The sequence below is a fragment of the Mustela nigripes genome, chromosome 17 (assembly GCF_022355385.1).
Source record: "Mustela nigripes isolate SB6536 chromosome 17, MUSNIG.SB6536, whole genome shotgun sequence".
Lineage (NCBI taxonomy): Eukaryota > Metazoa > Chordata > Mammalia > Carnivora > Mustelidae > Mustela > Mustela nigripes.
In genome coordinates, this window is record NC_081573.1 from 3,426,131 (window position 1) to 3,445,320 (window position 19,190).

The 19,190-nt window shown below is 49.4% G+C and overlaps 1 protein-coding gene across 1 annotated transcript in view; it reads right to left on the reverse strand.

Moving 5' to 3' along the window:
- The window catches only part of PPP2R1A (protein phosphatase 2 scaffold subunit Aalpha), a 40,642-nt gene extending 21,897 nt beyond the window's left edge, over nucleotides 1-18,745 (reverse strand). Inside the window, exons 1-2 of the mRNA XM_059382656.1 lie at nucleotides 18,582-18,745; nucleotides 3,805-3,895 (exon numbers count right to left, since the gene is read on the reverse strand). Coding sequence (XP_059238639.1) covers nucleotides 3,805-3,895; nucleotides 18,582-18,659 — 169 coding nt within the window. The 5' untranslated portion in view covers nucleotides 18,660-18,745. The remainder of the gene's footprint in view (nucleotides 1-3,804; nucleotides 3,896-18,581) is intronic.
- Between the last annotated feature and the right edge of the window lie 445 nt (nucleotides 18,746-19,190).

Sequence of the window (19,190 nt, forward strand, 5' to 3'; positions counted from 1 at the left end):
GACTCCTTGGCCAAGCCGTGTTCCTGAAAGCCAAATGCGTGGAATCTGCTAGCACCTATTTTCATGGTCCCCACCCCTATAGAACCGCCTTCTCAGCCTCCCCAGCCTCCTGACCTCAAAGGCTTAGGGCTGCCTCCTCCCCACCTCTCTGATGCAGACCTGTCCACCTTCCACCTCAGTGTCACTCTGATGACCACCATCTCTTGCCTGGTGACTACAACTGCTCTCTAACTGGTTTTCCTGCTTCTGCCCTGGCCCCCAAACCACCCGGCCTCCTTCCAGAACACCGAGTGATCCTTTAAATCATGACACTCCCCTACTTCAATCTCCCAATGGTTTCTAAAAACCATGAATTAAACTCTAGACTCCACGTACCATGAGCCCACGTGATGTGGCCACTGTACCAACCTCCAACTCACATCTTCCCACCAACACTGTGCCCATTCCATGCCCGCCTCTTCCTGCAGCTGGAACATTCTTCCCCCAAAGTCCTACAGGGTAGGACCCCCAGGAAGACCTGCCCTGACCCCACTGGAATATCGCTTAACCTTATTTCCACCTTGTGTCTCTCCCCACCTTAGCACTACTTATTCCCCTGACTGGAACAGAAGCTCCATGAAGACAGAACTTCGACTTATTCTCCTCACAGCACACAGTAGATGTTTATGAAACGTGCCCACAAACGGTCACCTTCCAAGTATTTTCTAACCGTGCTGTGCAACAGCTTAAATGAACCCAGATCTTTTAAACAGAAAACACTCTTTCCTGAACTTGGAAGAAATGCCACGGCCACAACAAAAGGCAGTATCAAGCTACTCTCCGCCTCAGGGAACCTCCACTCGTACACCTTCCCAACAAAACCACACAGTGTGTTTAAGGCAAATCTGGGATTTCTGAGGACACTTTTCACTGGTGTTTGCCCGGGTATAAGTCTTCAAACAGCAGGCGACTTTTCAGCCACGGGCACACACAGGTGACCTGACTCACCTGGGAACCCATCCACATCTCACTATGGCCGAAGAAACTACCAACACTTGTTTCTAACCCAGCGTGGCATCACATGGTGACTTCCTCCTCATAACACTGACTATGAATGTTCTATAGGTTTGAGCTCAGAGAGGGCTTTCAGCCTGTTCTGAAACAGCAGCACCTTTTCTGAAAGACGCAGTGCTATCTACCATCTGCTGTTTTGAACATTTTGCAGTGGGTGAAGCCCAAAGGACAGAAAATCTGCCACCACTTAACGAAAGCAGCCCAGAGAAATCTGTCTTGAACGCCTGACTCCTCTTCTATCTCGTGGCTTGTGCAGTTCCTCTCACTTGCATTACTGTGATGTCACCTGTGGCTCTGATGTAATAAAAATGACACGTATGTTAGATTTACTGAATCTTGGGGCTCCCGGGTGGCTCAGCTGGTTAAGTGTCTGCCTTCAGCTCAGATCATGATCCTAGGGTATTGGGATTGAGTCCTACATCAGGCTCCCTGCTCAGCGGGGAGCCTGCTTCTCCCTCTGCCTGCCGCCCTCCCTTGCCCCACGCTTGTGCTCGCTCTCTCGCAGATCTTCTCTTCCCCCACCTCTGTCAAATAAATACATCTTTAAAAAATTCACTGAATCTTAACAATGGCCCATGTATTAGATGATGATTCTTGTTTTACTGAGGAAATAAAGCATGTCCTAGCTGGGACTGAACCAGGTGGCCCAACACCAGGGTCTCTACTCTTAGCCACTGGCCCAAAGTCAATTGCCTCTGCTGTTCCACCCCCCCACCACCCCGCCCCGCAACCTTTCAATAAAATGCTGGGTGCACAGGAGGTTTATTTTCTATATGTCATCCGCCCACCCTCCGGCAGCTATCTCCCACGACTGCCTGCCTTCACCTACAGGATTAATCGCAGACTGCCGCCTGGCCCTCGGAACCTGCAAACCCAACCCCCTACCACCCACCTGCCCCTGTGCCTCTCCCTGCATCCCATCACCACAGTCAATCCTGCCTCCATGTGCTGTTTACTCCTGCCAATCCCCTCCCCAGCGGCCTTCCCTACTACCTCACTACAGAGGGGCAAGCAGCACATACCGAGCATTTTCTACAGACTCAGCTCTGCATGGCGCACTTCATCCTCAACAGCCCTGTGGGTTAGGTCTTCCTCCCACCCTCGGACAGATAAGGGAGCTGAGGCCAGGGGAAACGGAATGGCTTACCCAGGCTTGCCAGCAGGCTGGTGGCACAGCTGGCCTCAAACCCAGGTCACAACAACTTCTTTACCCACTTGATTTTTTGTTAACCTTTTATTTACTTGAGAGTGAGAGCGCATGTGAGCAGGGGGCGGAGGGACGGGACAGGGACGAATGACAGAAGGAGAAGCAGGCTTCCCGCTGAGCAGGGAGCTCAAGGTGGGGTTCAATCCCAGGATCCCGGGATCATGACCCGAGCCAAAGGCAAATACGTCAGTGACTGAGCCACCCGGCACCACTCTACCACTGTTACACCACCGTGCCACACATCACACTCCCTGCACCCGGCTGCCCCGTCTCTGCACTCAGAGCTTCCAAGTCCTGCACACAGTTCACCAGTGGAAGCCACTCGATTCAGGTCACCTGCTCAGTGTGACACTGATACCTGGCCTGCCCAGGCAGATAAACCTGTGCTCCGCAGTCATTAGCCGTTGTCACCGTGGGCAATCCCTGTCCCTCTGTAGGCCTTCATGTCCCCACGTGTCAAGAGAAGGAATAACCATCTCCGCTCCCCTCCGCCCTGGCATCACCACTGAGCCCAACTTATAGGATCACGTAAGAGTTTCACTAGTGACTCTGAGCCTTCAGCTGCCATTTCAATTAGTATAAAGTAGTAGTGAGAATAGTGGAACAGAGGATTTACCTCCAACTGCTGGTCCGGTGCGCATTAGACACCGTGCCAAGTACTCTGTGCGCATCTTCAGACGGGGTGAGTGGGGCAGCCGAACCACTAACACTTAGCAGTTCTTGCCATATGCTGAGTGTGAACTGCATGAGCGCATCACACGGCATCTTATTTAATTTTCATATCCGCTTACACAATTAGGCCCATTTCACACACAAAGAACCAGAGGCAGGCAGATGGGAAATACCCTGCCCTAGGCCACATAGCTAGAAAGTGGTGGGGCCTGGATTTGAACCCAGGTCATCAGGACCCTGAGTCATTAACCAGGACAGTCAAGTCCAGCTAGCCTGTCCAGACAGACAAGCCCTGCTGAGTCACCTCCTCTAGCCGCAGGATCTCAGGCGAATGCACTCCTTCATCTCTTCATCCTCAGGGTCCTCACATATAAAATGGGGGCAGGGCAGCAGAGGAGGGGGACCTCAAGGCACTGCTGTGAGATTAACAATGGGCAACACCATTGATGTGTCCTTACTGAGCACAGGCCCCCATTCTGAGGACCCTGAACTAACCCAACGCTCACGAGGGAGGGTCTGGAGCACTGCCCGGCACATGGCAGCAACTACTGGTATTGTTAGTCCACGCTCATATTGATGCCACAGCACGTGTGTGCTTACCTGTATTTTGTAAGTAAAAACTCCAAAGAACAGTTAGGTTAAGTGACTCACCTCAGGATACTGGCTTTTAACTGTTAGTGCTGATTCAAAGAGCTGGCTCCAACTGCCTCCAGACCCCACTGACCGATCCTGCCCCCAACCCTGCCATGCCGTACCTGGCACAGGGCAGACACTATGGTATGTTAGATCCCTAAGGAGCCCTCTGTCACCTAACAAGAAGCAACCCCTGACAGTCCCCACTCCACCTGGACCCCAGGAGTCCACCTCTTTACCTGTCAGGAAGGGCAGGAGCTCGCTGCGGGTCCTTTCCACACCCAGGGCCAAAGCGATGGTGGACAGTTTCTTGATGCTGTTGAGACGAAGCTGGTGAAAGAATGAGAAGAATAGGGGAGAACATTAGTGTGCCCAGACTTAGGAGTGTGTGACAGCGCCGGACCCAGGCAGCCTCTGGAAGCCTAATGTCAGGATGTGGCATAGTAACTCGGCACACACCTACCAAGTGACTGAGTCACTAAATTATGGTGTTAGCAGTGGCCTCAGTGAAAGCACCCACTGAGTCCTACTGAGCAGATACCCCTGCAGTGGTGTTTCCAAGACCACTCTCTACAACTGCACACTGCGTCCCCACATGGCTGGTCCCCCTCCTCTGCTTCGTCCCCTCCCGCACTCAGCATCACCTGACATGCTCCAACAGGGGTGGCCACATTCCGGCATGTTTACTCTGTGCCAGGTCCTAGGCTAGGAACTCACACGTACAGGCTCTCACAACAACCCAGAGGTCAGATGTGTTATAAGCCCTACTCTGCATAGGAGGAAACAGGCTTAAGCAGCAAAAGTCCCTTCTAAGGGTCACATGGTTCAGATGCTGTGGGGCAGGGACTGAAACCCGGGACCACCAGTGAGCAGCAATGACAACAGAACAAACAAGGTAACAACATTGCTACACAAGCAGGAGCACTGTTAGCAGTAGCAACAGCACCACCATAATGGGTTGAAGAATGGCCCCCTGAAGATATGGTCTGGTCCTAACCCCCTATACTCAAGAATGTGAAAATAAGGACTTTGCAGATGTAATGAAGTCAGCATCTCAAGATGAAATCACCCCCAATTTAGGGGGGGAGCCCGGGAAACAGTGAAACAGAAAATACATTTAATGGTCTCTGCCCTTGGTTCCTGCTGAGAGCTCCTAAAGCCCTTGGGATTTCCTGAGCAACAGCACTGTCTTTCATTCCAATGAAGCGTATCTTGGTGGGCTTCTGGATGGGGACTAGTCACCGGAAAGACCAAGCCATCATCAGAAGTTTGGAACTTCCAGCGCTATCCTCAACACTGGGAAAGTGGCTGGAGATGGACTTAATGATCAATCATGCCTACGTGATGAGCCTTTCATAAAAATCCTCAAAGCACAGGGCTTGGGGAGCTTCCAGGTTTGTGACAACATCCAGGTACCAAGAGGGTGGCACACCCCAACTGCAGAGGAACAGAAGCCCCTGTGCGTAGGACCTGTCCCAATCTTACCCTTCGTCACTCTTCATGTGCATGTTCATCTGAATCTTTTATTAGAAATAAGCTGATAGGGGCGACTGTGTGGCTCTGTGGGTTCAAGCCTCTGCCTTCAGAGTCCTGGAATCGAGCCCCACATAGGACTCTCTGTTCCACAGGAAACCTGCTTCCTCCTCTCTCTCTGCCTGCCTCTCTGCCTACTTGTGATCTCTGTCAAATAAATAAGTAAAATCTTAAAAAGAAAAAAAAAAAAAAAAGGCTGATAAATGTTAAGTGTTTCCCTGAGTTCTGTGAGCTGTTCTGGAAAATCATCAAATCCAAGGACAGGATCATGGGAACCTCCAATGTGTAGGCAAGTCTGACAAGTTGTGGGTAACGTGGGGACCTATTACTTGAGACAGGCACCTGAAGTGGGGGCGGTTTCGAGGGACAGAGCCCTTCACCTGCAGGGTCAGCACTGCTTCTGGTTAGCATTACAACTGAAATGAACTGTAAGACATCTAGCTGGCATTGCAGAGAACTGCGTGGCATGGGAAAAACCTCACACATGGTATCAGAAGTGTGGAGTGTGGTAGTGATGGAAGAGTCAAGGAGACAAACAGAAGAGCGAGTTTTCTCTACGCAGCCAACGACTGTGTCCTGATGAAACAGAAAAGGGGGAACCTCGGTGGTTAAGCCAGTCAGTAAAGCATCTGCCTTTAGTTCAGGTCATGATCCCAGGGTTCTGGGATCGAGCCCCACATCGGACTCTCAGCTCAGTGGGGAGTCTGCCTCTCCTCCAGTTCATTCTCTCTCCCTCTCTCAAGTAAATGAAAATCTAAAAAAAGAAAAGAAACAGAAAAGGAGTAGACATGGAGACACAGGGAGCAGAAGGATGAGGATGGAGGGAGAGATAGAGGGAATGTGTCCACAAGCTATGGAGCACCAGGAATTGCCATCAGCTACCACAAGCCAGCAGATACGAAAGGCATCTTCAGAGTCTCCCGAAGGAAGCAAAACTGCTGACACCTTACTTCAAATTTCTGGCCTCCAGAACTGTGAGAATAATTTTTGTTGCGTTAAGCCACCAAATGAGTAGTGCTTTGTTGTGGCACCGAGGACTCTAACACATTTGGCTAACACAGGACAGGTCTCACATGGAGCATTTAGGTGTTACGACCTCTTTCAATCCTCTCACTCCTAGGGAGGTTGGTATCCAACGCTCCCTTTCAAGACTGTGAACACAGGGACCTGAGAGAGGCAGACACGTGCCGAAGCCAGAGCCGAGAGAGAGCTGGGACCCCTGATGGTACAGCCCACCGGGAATGGAAACCCTTGTTTTTCCAGCACAATAGTGTGGCCTCTCCTCCTGGCTCGCAGGGCTGTGGCAGAAAGAGGTGAGGTCATGCATGTGGGGGTGGAGGGAAACACCCTGGAGAGTGAGTAAGCCACTGCTGGGCACAGAGAAGGCATCCTCTTCCTGGAAGGGGAGGCACAACAAGAAGGGACGGGGCTCCCTCAGCCAGTGCTTTTCCCAGAGAGGTCTGTGAGTGACTGTGATCCTACATCAGTTCCCTGGTCCCGGGGTTTAAAAATCTCAGAAATCACAGACAATACTGTCAATCCAAGGAAATGCCATGGTGGCCTCTCCTTTCAGAAAAATGCGTTCACATTTCTCAAATAGTCACTGGGTATTTGGGTTTAACGAAGTCTGAACACTCAGCTCTCCAGCACCAATGAACCTAGAGATGAAGTATTATGAGAACTTCATCTTATTTAGCCTAAAAATAAATCACCCATAGAGACAGACCAACAGAAACATAACGAAACATGGTGAGCACTAATGGTGAATGACTACAGGTGGTGAATATAAACCTTCCCTGTAAACTGCTGGCAAATGTGTACTTTCAGCATCTTGGGCCACAGAGTCTCTGTCCTAACTACTCAACCGTGCACTGACACAAAAACAGCCACAGAACCACACAATATGCAACCCAACAGGCAAACTGCATTTGCAAAAAAGCAGACCACAGGTGGAATTCGGTCTACGGATCGCAGTCTGCTGGCCTTTGTCCGACTCTCAATGTTCTGCAGGCCTGAAGTTCTCCATAATAAAATATGGGGGGCCTACTGATTTAGATGCTTGTTTCCTTCCTCTCTGTCGCCTTCCAGTTTGAGCTTTGGGTTCCTCTCTCAGCTGGGCAATGGGGAAATGCATCCAAGGGCCATGGCCCTGATAGCTGAGCAGCAGCCTTGAGGACAAGACACTAGCAGGGGATGAGTGTAAGCATAATGCCAACAAGAGCTGCTGACATCTGACTGCCTACTAGGTGCCCGACAGCACCCAAGTGCGTGACGTGGAGAAGGAACACATCTGATCCTTAGAAGTGAGCTCTGAGGCAGGTGTTGTTCTAAGGGTGCGGATGCCCATGCACAGAGAAGCTGTCATTTGCCAGAAAAGCAACAAGAGCCCAGATTGGAAGCCAGGCACCCAGACTCTTCATCTAAACATCTCTATATTTAAGAAAGGTGCCCAAGGGGCGGGTGCATAAGAATCAAGCCATCTCTGCCATGCTAGAGAGCCCCCTTCCCTCCTGCTGTCCCCGGAGACACTGGTTTTGGTGTCACTGAAAATGTCAGCTTGCCTTTCTCAGCACAGACAGCACCAGGAACACTCAAGAAAGGCAGGGAGGAGCTCTGGGGCCAAAGCCACCTTTAGCTAAGCACCTTTACATATTAGCTATGGGATCTCGGGCCACTCTGTACCTTTCTGGGTCTCAACGTCCTCATCTGCGAAATGGGGATTAAATATCACCCATCCTCAAAAGGTTACTATGACTACCAAGTGACATAAACCTGGAAATACCCTTCGACTAGCAAACACAATAATGACAGCTTTGACCTATCCTGTTGACAGCACCCTGATTTTGTTCAGGCATCTCAAGAAGGGCACACATGGCAGCAGGCCAGCTTTCCCCCTGGGGTCTCCTTTCCTTTCTCTCCCAGTAAAAGTAAAATAACAGCAAATACTCCATGGTGCATACTGTGTGCCAGGCACTATTCTAGGAGCCTTCATGTCTTAACTCATTTGATCCCCAAGACAATCGCATGAAGATTCAGGATCACCCATTACGTGGCCGAGGAAACAAAGGCACAGGGAAGTTAAGTAACCTCTCACAGCTTATAGGTGGCAGAGCCAGGATGAACCCCAATCACCTGGCTGTTACGCAGTTGCATCAATCTGTATTTCTGTGTTTTTAATTTGGGGGTGTGTGTGCTCACAGCAAGTCTAAGAACCATAGTTTTAAACGGAGGAGAACACAGACAACACTAGAAGTACCCGCAACAGATGCCAAAAGATGTGAATGGTCATGATTCCCACAGGCTTTTGCTGACACTTCCTATACTTTGCTATTGTAATACTACAATTCCTAATAGGAGGAAAGTTAAATTGGAGTTACAGGTTATTGAAAATAAAGGTGTTATTTTCCCCACCCGAATTGATGGACCTGTACTGGAATCTGAGATGGGCCCCAGGTTAAGGGCTTCTGCACTGACATTTCTGCAAAGATGACAGTCAAATGGCCTGCAGACACATGAAAAAGTGCTCCACATCACTCGGCATCAGGGAAATACAAATCAAAACTATAGTGAGATCCCACTTCACACTAGTCAGAATGGCTAAAATTAACAAGTCAGGAAACAACAGGATGCGGAGAAAGGGGAACCCTCCTACCCTGTTGGTGGGAATGCAAGCTGGTGTAGCCACTCTAGAAAACAGCATGGAGGTTCCTCAAAAAGCTGAAAATAGAGCTACCCTATGACCCACTCTGGGTATTTACCCTAAAGATACAAATGTAGTGATCCGCAGAGGCACATGCACCCCAATGTTCATAGCAGCAATGTCCACAATTGCCAAACTGTGGAATGAGCCAGATGTCCATCAACAGATGAATGGATAAAGAAGGTGTGGTATCTACATACAATGGAATATTATGCAGCCATCAAAACTGAAATCTTGCCATTTGTAACGATGTGGTTGGAACTAGAGGGTATTATGCTAAGTGAAATAAGTCAATCAGAGAAAGACAATTATTATATGATCTCACTGATACAAGGAATATGAGAAACAAGACAGAGGATTGTAGGGGAAGGGAGGGAAAAGTGAAATAAGATGAAACCAGAGAGGGAGACAAACCATAAGGGAGTCTTAATCTCAAGAAACAAACTGAGGGTTGCTCTCATGGAGGTGAGTGGGAGGGATGGAGTGGGTGACTGGGTGATGGACACCGTGGACAGTATGTCCTATGGTGAGCGCTGTGACTGTCTAAGACAGATGAATCACAGACCTGTAACCCTAAAACAATATACATGTTAATTTAAAAAAAAAAAAAAATAGAGCTCCTGCACTGGATTATACTGCCGCTCATAACCCCTGGTTTTCAGCTATGCACATGACCCCCAGGAAAAGACATTTGAATCACTTTTTCATCCAATGTGAAATTAACGCCTGGCCAGTGAAATCTCAGTGGGAATGGTGTGTGTGACTTCTAAGAAGTGTCCATAAGGGGATCTGTGATCACACTCATCTTCCCTCTTTCCTGCATGGAATGCATGGAATGGGGCTATGATGGCTGGGCTTTAGCAGCCACCTTGGGATCATGAGGTGAACCTGGAGATGGGGAGGGTAGGATGGGTGACATGCAAGCAGTGTACGAAGTGGAAGAGCCTGAGACCCTAACACCAGAGACAGAAAGAGTGCCATACCAGCCGCATTGCCTTCAGACTTTTTGGTCGTAAGTCAGAAATAAACCTCAAGCTATTTAAGCCTCATTTAGAATTTTCCCCGTATTTACAGCCAAACTGAATTCCAGTGAACTCAACACATGACCTAGTTCTGGACAAAGAGACAAGGGCAAGTCAGCCTTCAACAAAGACTCTCCTCCTTGGGAAAAAAGGGAGGATGACAAGGAAAAAAAAACTCTCTCCGAGGTCAGCCCCTGCTTCCAGTGTGGTTCTGTGAGGACTTAACAACAACAGACAGAGCAACGATCTTGTGTCCACACGAGGCAGCTCAAAGGAACAGCATACTCTGACCCAATTCTGTGACAGCCTTGAGCTGCCGAACTGGTCATGTAAGGAAAAAATGAGCCCTTAACTTGCCGGAACAACTGTTGGTCGGGTTCTCTATGATATTCCTGTTGGAGCAACTATTCATAACATCAACAAGAAATCCTTGCTGTCCTTGATCGTGGCACAGTGCTGAAGTCTACCCTGTGCACTGTCCCCCGAGCAGGTTCCTGTCAAGTGCCCATGACGTTCCACATACATGGTTTTGCGAGAGCCTGTCACCCCGGGCTGGGGCTGCCTCTGTGCCCAGTGGCCCTCAGCACAGAGCCCAGTACATGGAGACACACATACAACATCTCCCTTCCAGCCACCGCATCCACTGTAGAAGCACTACTCACTTTTTAAGGTCAGTGTTTCCATTGGATCCACCAAGTTTCCCTGACCCAAACACATACAGTGTGAGCCCAGGGAGCTTCCCTGTCACAAATGTGTATCGTGCGAGCCACAGGCAATCCACCTTCCCTTTGGAGTGAAATCTAAAGGCCTTGCTATGGTCTATGAGGCCCAACAGAATCTAGCCCCTCCTCACCCACTCTCACTGCCCACCACCCCCATACCCCTGGAAATCCTGTCAACAGCTTCCTCGACAGTAAAACCAATGCAACACCACCTTCACCCAGCTCTTCGCACTTGCTGATGTACCGTTTCCTCAGCCTGAAACACTCTCCCTCCAGTAACCTCAGGGCTTCCCCCACTTTACTCAGGCCTCTGCTGGATCCTCACACACGAGCACCCCAGGGAAACAGCATGCTGTCTCTCCCCACATGTTAAGCGCTCTCAGCAGTCCTGACACAGACTTCTCCGCTCAGTTTGTCCTGCCCCACTAGAACACCAGCTTCACAGGGCAGGGACCCTGTCTTCTTTCCCCTGTGCCCCAAGAATCTAGGACAACACCTGGCATGGAGTTAAAGCCCAATCAATATCTGCAGGATTTTTTTTTTCTTTTTTTTAAATAAAGGAACTACAAATGTGAATACAAGCAGAGATAAAAGTGTCTAGGGGCGTATGCTCCAGACTGCTGCTGTCTGGAACAGGTGGTGGCCAGCAACGGGGCACTGGGGTCTGTAATGTAAGGTGTGTAACTTAACACGGAGCCTTGGCCGGCCAGGAGAAGTCTCTCCACCTCCTACAAAGTCCTAGTCTATGTATCTTTCTTCCTTGTTCCACAAAGGGTCACGTTTTTAAATGAACATAATGTGTGTGGGTGGGAAAAACCAAGCTCCCACCTGGTAATCATTTAGCGTTGCTGAAGGGTGAAAATGGGCACCACAACCTGTATTTCTACATTATTTGAAGAAATTTTTAAAAATATATGATAAATGAGCATGTACTCTGGCTTTACCTACTAGCTAAGGGTCCCTGGGCCAGTCTGGGCACTTTGGAGCTTCTGTCTCCTCCCTGTAAAATGGGAATTAACAGCAGAGCTGACCTCACGGGACTGCTGGAATATTCGTACAAGGAGAACCTGGAGACAGAGCCTCGCAGGCGGCAAGCACCTCACTGTTCGCTCTCCTTCACCATTACTCCTTATGTATTTCACGTTTCGGGGGCGAGGCAGCGGGTATAAGTGCTGCACGCTCAGAAGCCGCAGCGCCGGAGTGAGTTACTTCTCACAGCAGTTTGCCTAGCATGATAACCGCTCATGGATGTGCCTGCTTCCCTTATCTGGAAGGTGACCAGTCTCTGGGACAAGGGTCAGGACTGTTACCAATGGTGATTCCTGAACCTAGTACAGGGCTGGGCTCACCAAAAATCATAAAAAGAAACAATTTCAGTTTTTGAACACCCAACTACACCTTAGACTACTTATGTGCCAGGACCACAGCTAGGTGCCCCACACACGGTCTCCCTGTAATTGCTACCACAGCGCCAGAGGCACACGGCAGCCCACAGTCATTCCACAGCCAGGCAGGCGGGGCAGAGAGGAGCGTGCAGCCATCCGGGGAACTGCGGCATACACCGCAGCAGCAGCCTGCTTCTGCACTGCCTTCTTACGCAGCCGTCCCCCCAGTTTAACCGCCCGGAGAGCAACCTTGACTCTAAGTTCCGCTTCACCGGTTACCCGCGCACACCATGAAAAGAAGCTGGAGCTTTAGGTCCATGCTCTGGAGACATGGGGCGAGCTGCCACAGGGTCTTTCCACGGTCCGCCCCACTAACCCCACACCACCCAGCCTGTGAGTCTTCCACCCTTTCTTCACATAACAAGAAAATCAAGGCCGAAGGGCTGAGGAACTTATGAAGTGGCCAGAAGAGCAGAACTCAAAACCCAGGTCTGCTTCCACCGTGGCACTGTCGCCCTGTGTTACTTTCAATCCTAGACTTTGTCTGCACAGGGGGCTCAGCCTGGTGGTGAGGACTGAGTGCGACCCTGGAAACACAGTGCCCTTGGCTATTTCCTAGCGTCGTTACTTACATAAATGCCACGACTCAAAAAATAAATAAATAAATAAATAAATGCCACGACTCACAGTCAAATTCATAAACTGATTTAAACATGCCCAATGTAAAGGAGACTTCTGAAGCCCCTGGGGAAATCTGAGGTTTAGAGGAGCCTGAGGGATCAGAACGGCCTGGTCTGATGCAGATGACAGCAGCGCTGTCACCCAGTGTGAGTGAGACATGCGTAACAAAGCATGTGGGAGAAAATGTCTGAAGCCTGGAACTGACTTTTAAAACACTTAAAACCAAACAAACCCCCCACAAACCTGAGGGAGAGTGAGGAACAGGTGAAAACATGTGGCCATTTCTGACATCAGATATTTAACTACTAAAAAACTCCTAGAGGAAAGTAAATTAGCACCTATCTCTGATGTCGTTTGCGAGGACTTAACGAACACAAAGTATTCATGGCCCTGCTGGGTGCACAGCAGGGTCTCTAAACCGAAGCAAGACTGACATCTGGAGCCAGAGCACCTCCGTGGTGGGGGCCGTCCTGTGTATCAGTAAGACACTGGGCAGCATCATAGGCCTCTCCCTGCGGGATCCCAGATGCACTCCCCCTACCAGTCCTGACCACCAAAAATACCTCTGGACATTTGTTTTCTGGGGAAACAAAGTCAGCCAGAGCTGAGAACCACTGCTCTAGAGGAATCAGGAAAAGAACAGTCTTTAAAGGGCATCTGGGCGGTGCAGTCGGATGGGCGTCCAATTACAGATGTCAACTCAGGTCATGACCTCGAGGTCCTGGGATCAAGCCCCACATCGGGGGTCTGCGCTCAGGAGGGAGTTGGCTTCTCCCTCTCCCTGCTCTGGCTCATGCACGCGCTCTCTTAAAAAAATAAATACAACAGAACAGTCTTCGAAAATACTCAGGCACCTCGCCTTGACAAAGCCCCCATGATCTCATCCCCACCATGACTACTATAGGCCAACACTTACTGAACATTCACAACACGTCAAGCACGGTTCTAAGCATTTCCCATGTACCATACTATTTAATCCTCACAACCCCCTTACAAATACCTAAGTTACAAAATCACTCCCATTTTATAGATGAGAAAATAGAGTCTAATAGAGACATAGCCTCTCACCCAACAGACCACGCTGTAAGTAACACGGGGCCCTGAACAACTGGATACTGCAGTCCGGCCTCTGCTTCTTACTGACTGGGAAGGCCTTAGGGTAAGGGATGCCATCTCTTTGCACATCACTTTCCCAAGTATAAAACACAAAAAGCTACCACCACAGAACAAGGTCATCACATACTGAATGCTTACTTCCAAGCAGCCACTTAATTTGCCAATTCCACTGCATCTTCACAATCTCCCCAGCAGATGCTTCTTCCTCATCATCACTCCACTCCACAGACGAGGAATCCCAGCCCAGTGAGAAAAAAGTATTGGTCCAAGGACACACAAGGGACAAACTAGGAGAAGTGGGATTCAAAGCTGTCACCCCTGACTCCCCACTTTACCACCCAACACATTACATCCCACCCACCAGCAAATCCCACCTGCCCTCCTGTCAACAGACCCAGAGTTTAACCTCTACTCCTTACAACCATGCACCAACGCCAGTCCTGGGTGCCAACTCTGCAAGGACACCCCAACAGGTCCATATGCTCCTGCCCGGCCCCTACTCAATAGCCAAGAGGATCCTTTAGAATTAAGCCAGAACATGTCATTTCTCCATGCGAAGCCTTGCAAAGGAACTGAAACTCACAGAAGCCCTTGACCTGGTCCGCAGGCCTTCACTTGATCTCACTCCAGACTAGTCCTCACCTCTCACCACTCTGCCGTTCTTCCTGCTTCAGCCCCGCTGGCCTGCTTGCTGTTCTATGAACACAACTAGCACGCGCGCGCCCGCCCACCTCAGGGCTCAATATCACTTCCCCAGTGACCCTCACTTCCTCCACTATCACCTCCTTGACTATCCTATCTAAAAAGCAGCGATGAGGAGGGTCTGGCGGGGCTCAGCTGGTTAAGCAGCTGACTTCAGCTCAGGACATGATCTAAGGGTCCTGGAACTGAGCCCCACAATGGATTCAGAGGGGAGTCTGCTGTCTGCTTCTCCCTCTTCCTCAAATAAATAAAACCTATAAATAAATAAATAAATAAATAAAATAAAAAGCAGCCCTGGGCTTGCTCTAGGCCCTGGAGCCTGCCTTATTATTATTTTTTATTAACCTACCTTATTTTTCCAGTAAGCAGTTACTGCCACTGACATCACACTCTCGACCTACTGTCTGCCTCCTCTACTAGAACACAAGCCCCATGAAGCAGAAGCTTCGCTGTTTTACTCCCTGCTGTATTCTAGCATTTAAAACAATCTGGTGCATAGAGGTGCTGGACAATTATTTGCTGAGCAAATCAATCAAGACTAGAGGGTGCCCAATCCCATGTTCATTCTAGTATCCTAGATTGTCTCATTAAAGACCAATTAAAATATCTGGCATATGAATATAGTCAGCAAGTTTCTGTCTGCCCCAAATTCCACTCTCTCCTTAGGTCTTACACATCCTTTGGGAACCTTTCCTGGGTCCTCCACTTCTCAGCCGCATGAATCTGACCAAGCTACATACTAGGCTGTGCTTTAGTTTCCTGCTCAGGAAGACACAGGACCTACTTCAGAGGGTGGCGATGAGAATTCAGGAAGCTCATAAATGCAATGCCCTTGGTAGCAGTTAGCTTAGAGCAAGCACCCAACAGATATCCACCATTATCATTATTCATTCAATCCTTTCTGCGCTCCTCTATTCTGAGGCCTGTACTGAGCCGCTGAATCCTGAGATGAATCAGAGCCATGTCTCAGAGCCAAGCCCTGCCCTCAGAAAGCCCATACACATGGGCACAGATGCAATCTCTGAGATTTTTGTCTCTGATTCTTGGGAAAACGTTCAAACTCCTTTTAAACACAGATCTGTATGTACCAGCATGAAAAGATAAGGAAGAAATACTAAGTGAAAAGTGTAAGTTGTAGAACAAGATATTTAGTGTTTAAAAAAATAACCCACTGGCTTTCTTTCTCTATATATGAATACAGCATGACCTAGAGTCAGCACACACCGACAGATATATAATACAGACAAAAAAGAAAGAAACAATGCAGACAATAAATACAAGCCATACAGATAAGTTTATATTTTCTGGTAACATTAATAAAAAAATACTAAGCATACAAAATTAATATATTTTATTTAACCCAACGTTTTTATCATTTCAATGGGTAATCAAGATGAAAAGCTTCACCCTGATGTTTAACACTCTCCATAGCATGTCTCTTAAATCTGGTATGTATTTACTTAGAAGTACATCTCAACTCAATTCAGCCACATCTGATGTGTTCAAGAGCCACAGAGTGGCTACTACACTGAAGAGCACATGTCAGCCAAGGTCTTTATGGACCTGGTAATGGGCTACTCTGGGGGCAGCAGGTGGGGGCAGGTTGAGGAAGAAAGGGTGGGGTTTAATACAGAGGTGTTTAAGTCTAAGGCGGACACTCTCCTTACTGTAAAGAACTAGGTAGTAAATATTTTAGCTTTTAAAATAAAAGCCTCAAATATTTGTCTCTGTGGCAACTACTCAACTCTACCCTGCTGTTGTGTCACAAAAGCAGCCATGGATAATATGTAAATTGAAGGATCTGTGTTTTCAATAATACTTTATTAAAAAATAAAAAGGCAAAGGCCACCCCTGGCCATATGCCAATTCCTGTGATGAGGGAAAGAAGCAGAAAATGTTCACCTTTAGCCCAGAAGGCTGACCTACAGCCTGCATAGTTTCAAAAAGGACCAGAAATTAGCTGTTTGCTATGTTCTTAAAGGGTCTCATGACTACCTATACATCTCACCGATAGTTAATACTAAGCGAAATAACAAGCACCAGAGAAACCTTGTGAAAGTAGTTTTATGAGTAAAAATTCGAAAAAAACCTTATATCTAATATTCCCTGCACATCCCTGCCCCTTGAGCACTAAGCATAAAACCACTGGCTTTAAGAGAGCAAAAGTACAGCTTCTTCTGTCCACAGGTCCCCATGTTATTTAAATAAACTTATTAAGCTGCATCGTAAACACCTCAAGAACTCTTTCTTGAACTGTGCTCAATGATCTGGCAACCCCTTGTTTAAGTCACTGCTCATAAGATCCTTCTGAGTCACAGCCTCCTTCATCTTCATCTCCCAACACCAACAGCTCATTCTGCTGGTGAGCTGTTGGTCATACTGGCTTCCTGCAGTTCGCAGAACATGTGTTGCACAGTGCTGCCATAGAACCTTTGCACTGGCTTCCTTTACCTGGAATGTTATTCACCAGATACCTATGAGGACCTGTTCCTCATTTCGCATCTCTGCTCAAATGTTCCCTTGAAGGCCTTACCTGGCCATTCTCTCTAAACTTGTAACACTCCCCCATCCACCACATCCCTGCTTCATTTTTCTCCAAAGCACTTACTGCCATCTTACACAGTACACCGCTTCAACTGTCTTCTCGTCTGTCTCCCCACACTATAACATAAAGCTCCATGAGGCCACTAGTTTTTGTCACCTTGTTCCCTCTTGTATACCTGTGCCTAAAATAATGCCCTACTCAGAGCTGAGGCCCAACACTAACTGATTCACCATCACAATGCCCTGCTGTTGCCTTCCCACATCTCACACCTGTTAATAATGTATTCAGCTGTTTCACATCTGCTTCCTGTTTAACAACTAGTGTCACCATTATATCCTCAGCACCATAACTGATATGTGGCAAGTGTTTACTGAACAAATGAATCCACACAAGAACCCTATGAACTAGATAATTACCTCCATTTGAGAGAAGAGGAAAGCAAGGACTAAGGAGATTAACCGACTTGCCCATGTCAATTAGCAAGAAGTGGAAGAGCCAGGAGTACAACAGCAGCCTGTCTGACTCCACAACTTGTGATGTACCTCGAACTTCAGAGGCTGGGCCCAGTGCCATCCGCTCAATTTTATAAACAAAAATTGAGGCCCCTATAAAGGGAGAATGGGGCCTCTTCAATTACTACTCCCAATAATTGCCGCTAACATTTATTGGGCCCTTAACAACAACGAGGCACCGTTCTATTTCACTTGTAGTCCTAACTCATCCAGCCCATCACAACCACCAAGTGAGGCCTGAACTATTATTAGCCCACATTTCAGGGAAAACAAGCCCAGAGCCGTGAAGTAATTTGCACAAGGTCGCACGCAAGGTGGGTGGGAGGTGGAGCTGGGATGGGCAAACCGGGGAGTCCTTAGGCTTCTCAACCACTCGCCAGCACGGCTTGGCCGTGCCCCCATCCCACTCACCACAAATATGTTAACCTGTTGAATAAACTGCCCACCCGCTGTTCGGCAGGATCCCAGAAGCTGGGGAGAATTTCAGCGTAAATCCGCGCTTGAATTTGGCTAGTTGCCCCCTTGGCAATCGGAGTGTTTTCGCCGCCCCTCCCCTTCGGGAATCTACATCAAAAATGAAGAGGGAGGGAGAGCAGGAATCGGAAAGGCAGCGTCATCTCTCAGACCCCATTTATAAGTTCACCCCACAGTGCTGAGGCCCAGCCGCCGGAACATAGGAAGGAGAAAACCTACCAGAGCCCCGACAAACCCGGGGCCCCTCCCCCACTCGGAGCGAGCCTTGCGCCCCCATCCCCAAAGGGCCATTCAGGGGCCGCCGCCAACCACCAAGCCCTTTCCTCTGCCCCAAGTGGCCGAACCCCCTCCCCCGCCGCTGCTTCCCAGGACCCGGGCCGCCACGCGCACTAGGCAGGCCCGGGACCCCTCCAAGAGAGGCCTGCCTCCCGCCCTCGGGGGGCTAATACCCAATACCGGGCGCCGTCTCATCCAGTCTTGGGACCTGGAGACGTGAGAACTGGGCGCTGATTGGCCGCCGCCCCCTTCCGCCACTCCCAGCGAACACTGAGCTTTCTCCGCGAGGGCCGTCCGTGCCCCCATTACCCCTTCCCGTATTCCCCAAGACCCCCGGGGCCTCCGGACCTGAACATCCTCGTTGCGAAGCTCGTCTATCAACACCGCAATGGGGTACAGCGAGTCGTCGCCGTCGGCGGCCGCCATCTTGGCTCCGTCCCGTCCCTGTCAGACTGCGACCGGCGCCGTGCAGAAACAGGGGCAGGGAGGGGTAGGGCTGGGAAGAGGACGAAAGACCAGCGTGGGGGCGCCCGAGCCACTTTACAGGGGCTGCCCCACGGTCATTGGCCGCGCTCCGCCGGGCCAACCCCGCATTTCGTTGGTCCGGGCAAACGAAGCCCCGCCCAGTGCCCATTTGCCATTGGTCGAAGGCACTGAGGTCGGGCTGCCTCCGTTTAGCAGAGAGCGGAAGGAAACGGAAGTATGCGGTATCTTAGCGACCAAGATTGTACCCGCCTACGTCACCGCTAACAACGAGCGAGACGAGCAGTTGTTCCTAGCCAATAAGTGGAGGGATTCAAAGGAGGCAAAACCTGTCCTCGGGCGAGTCCGGGACAAAGTTTCTGCGCAAGCGTCGCAAGGTTTGCATGACGTCATGTGGGGACCCAGACGGCCTGCAAGTTTTGGCTCCCAAGCTAGTGGCTCTGGTGGTTGGCGGCCGTGTTAAGGGCAACTTTG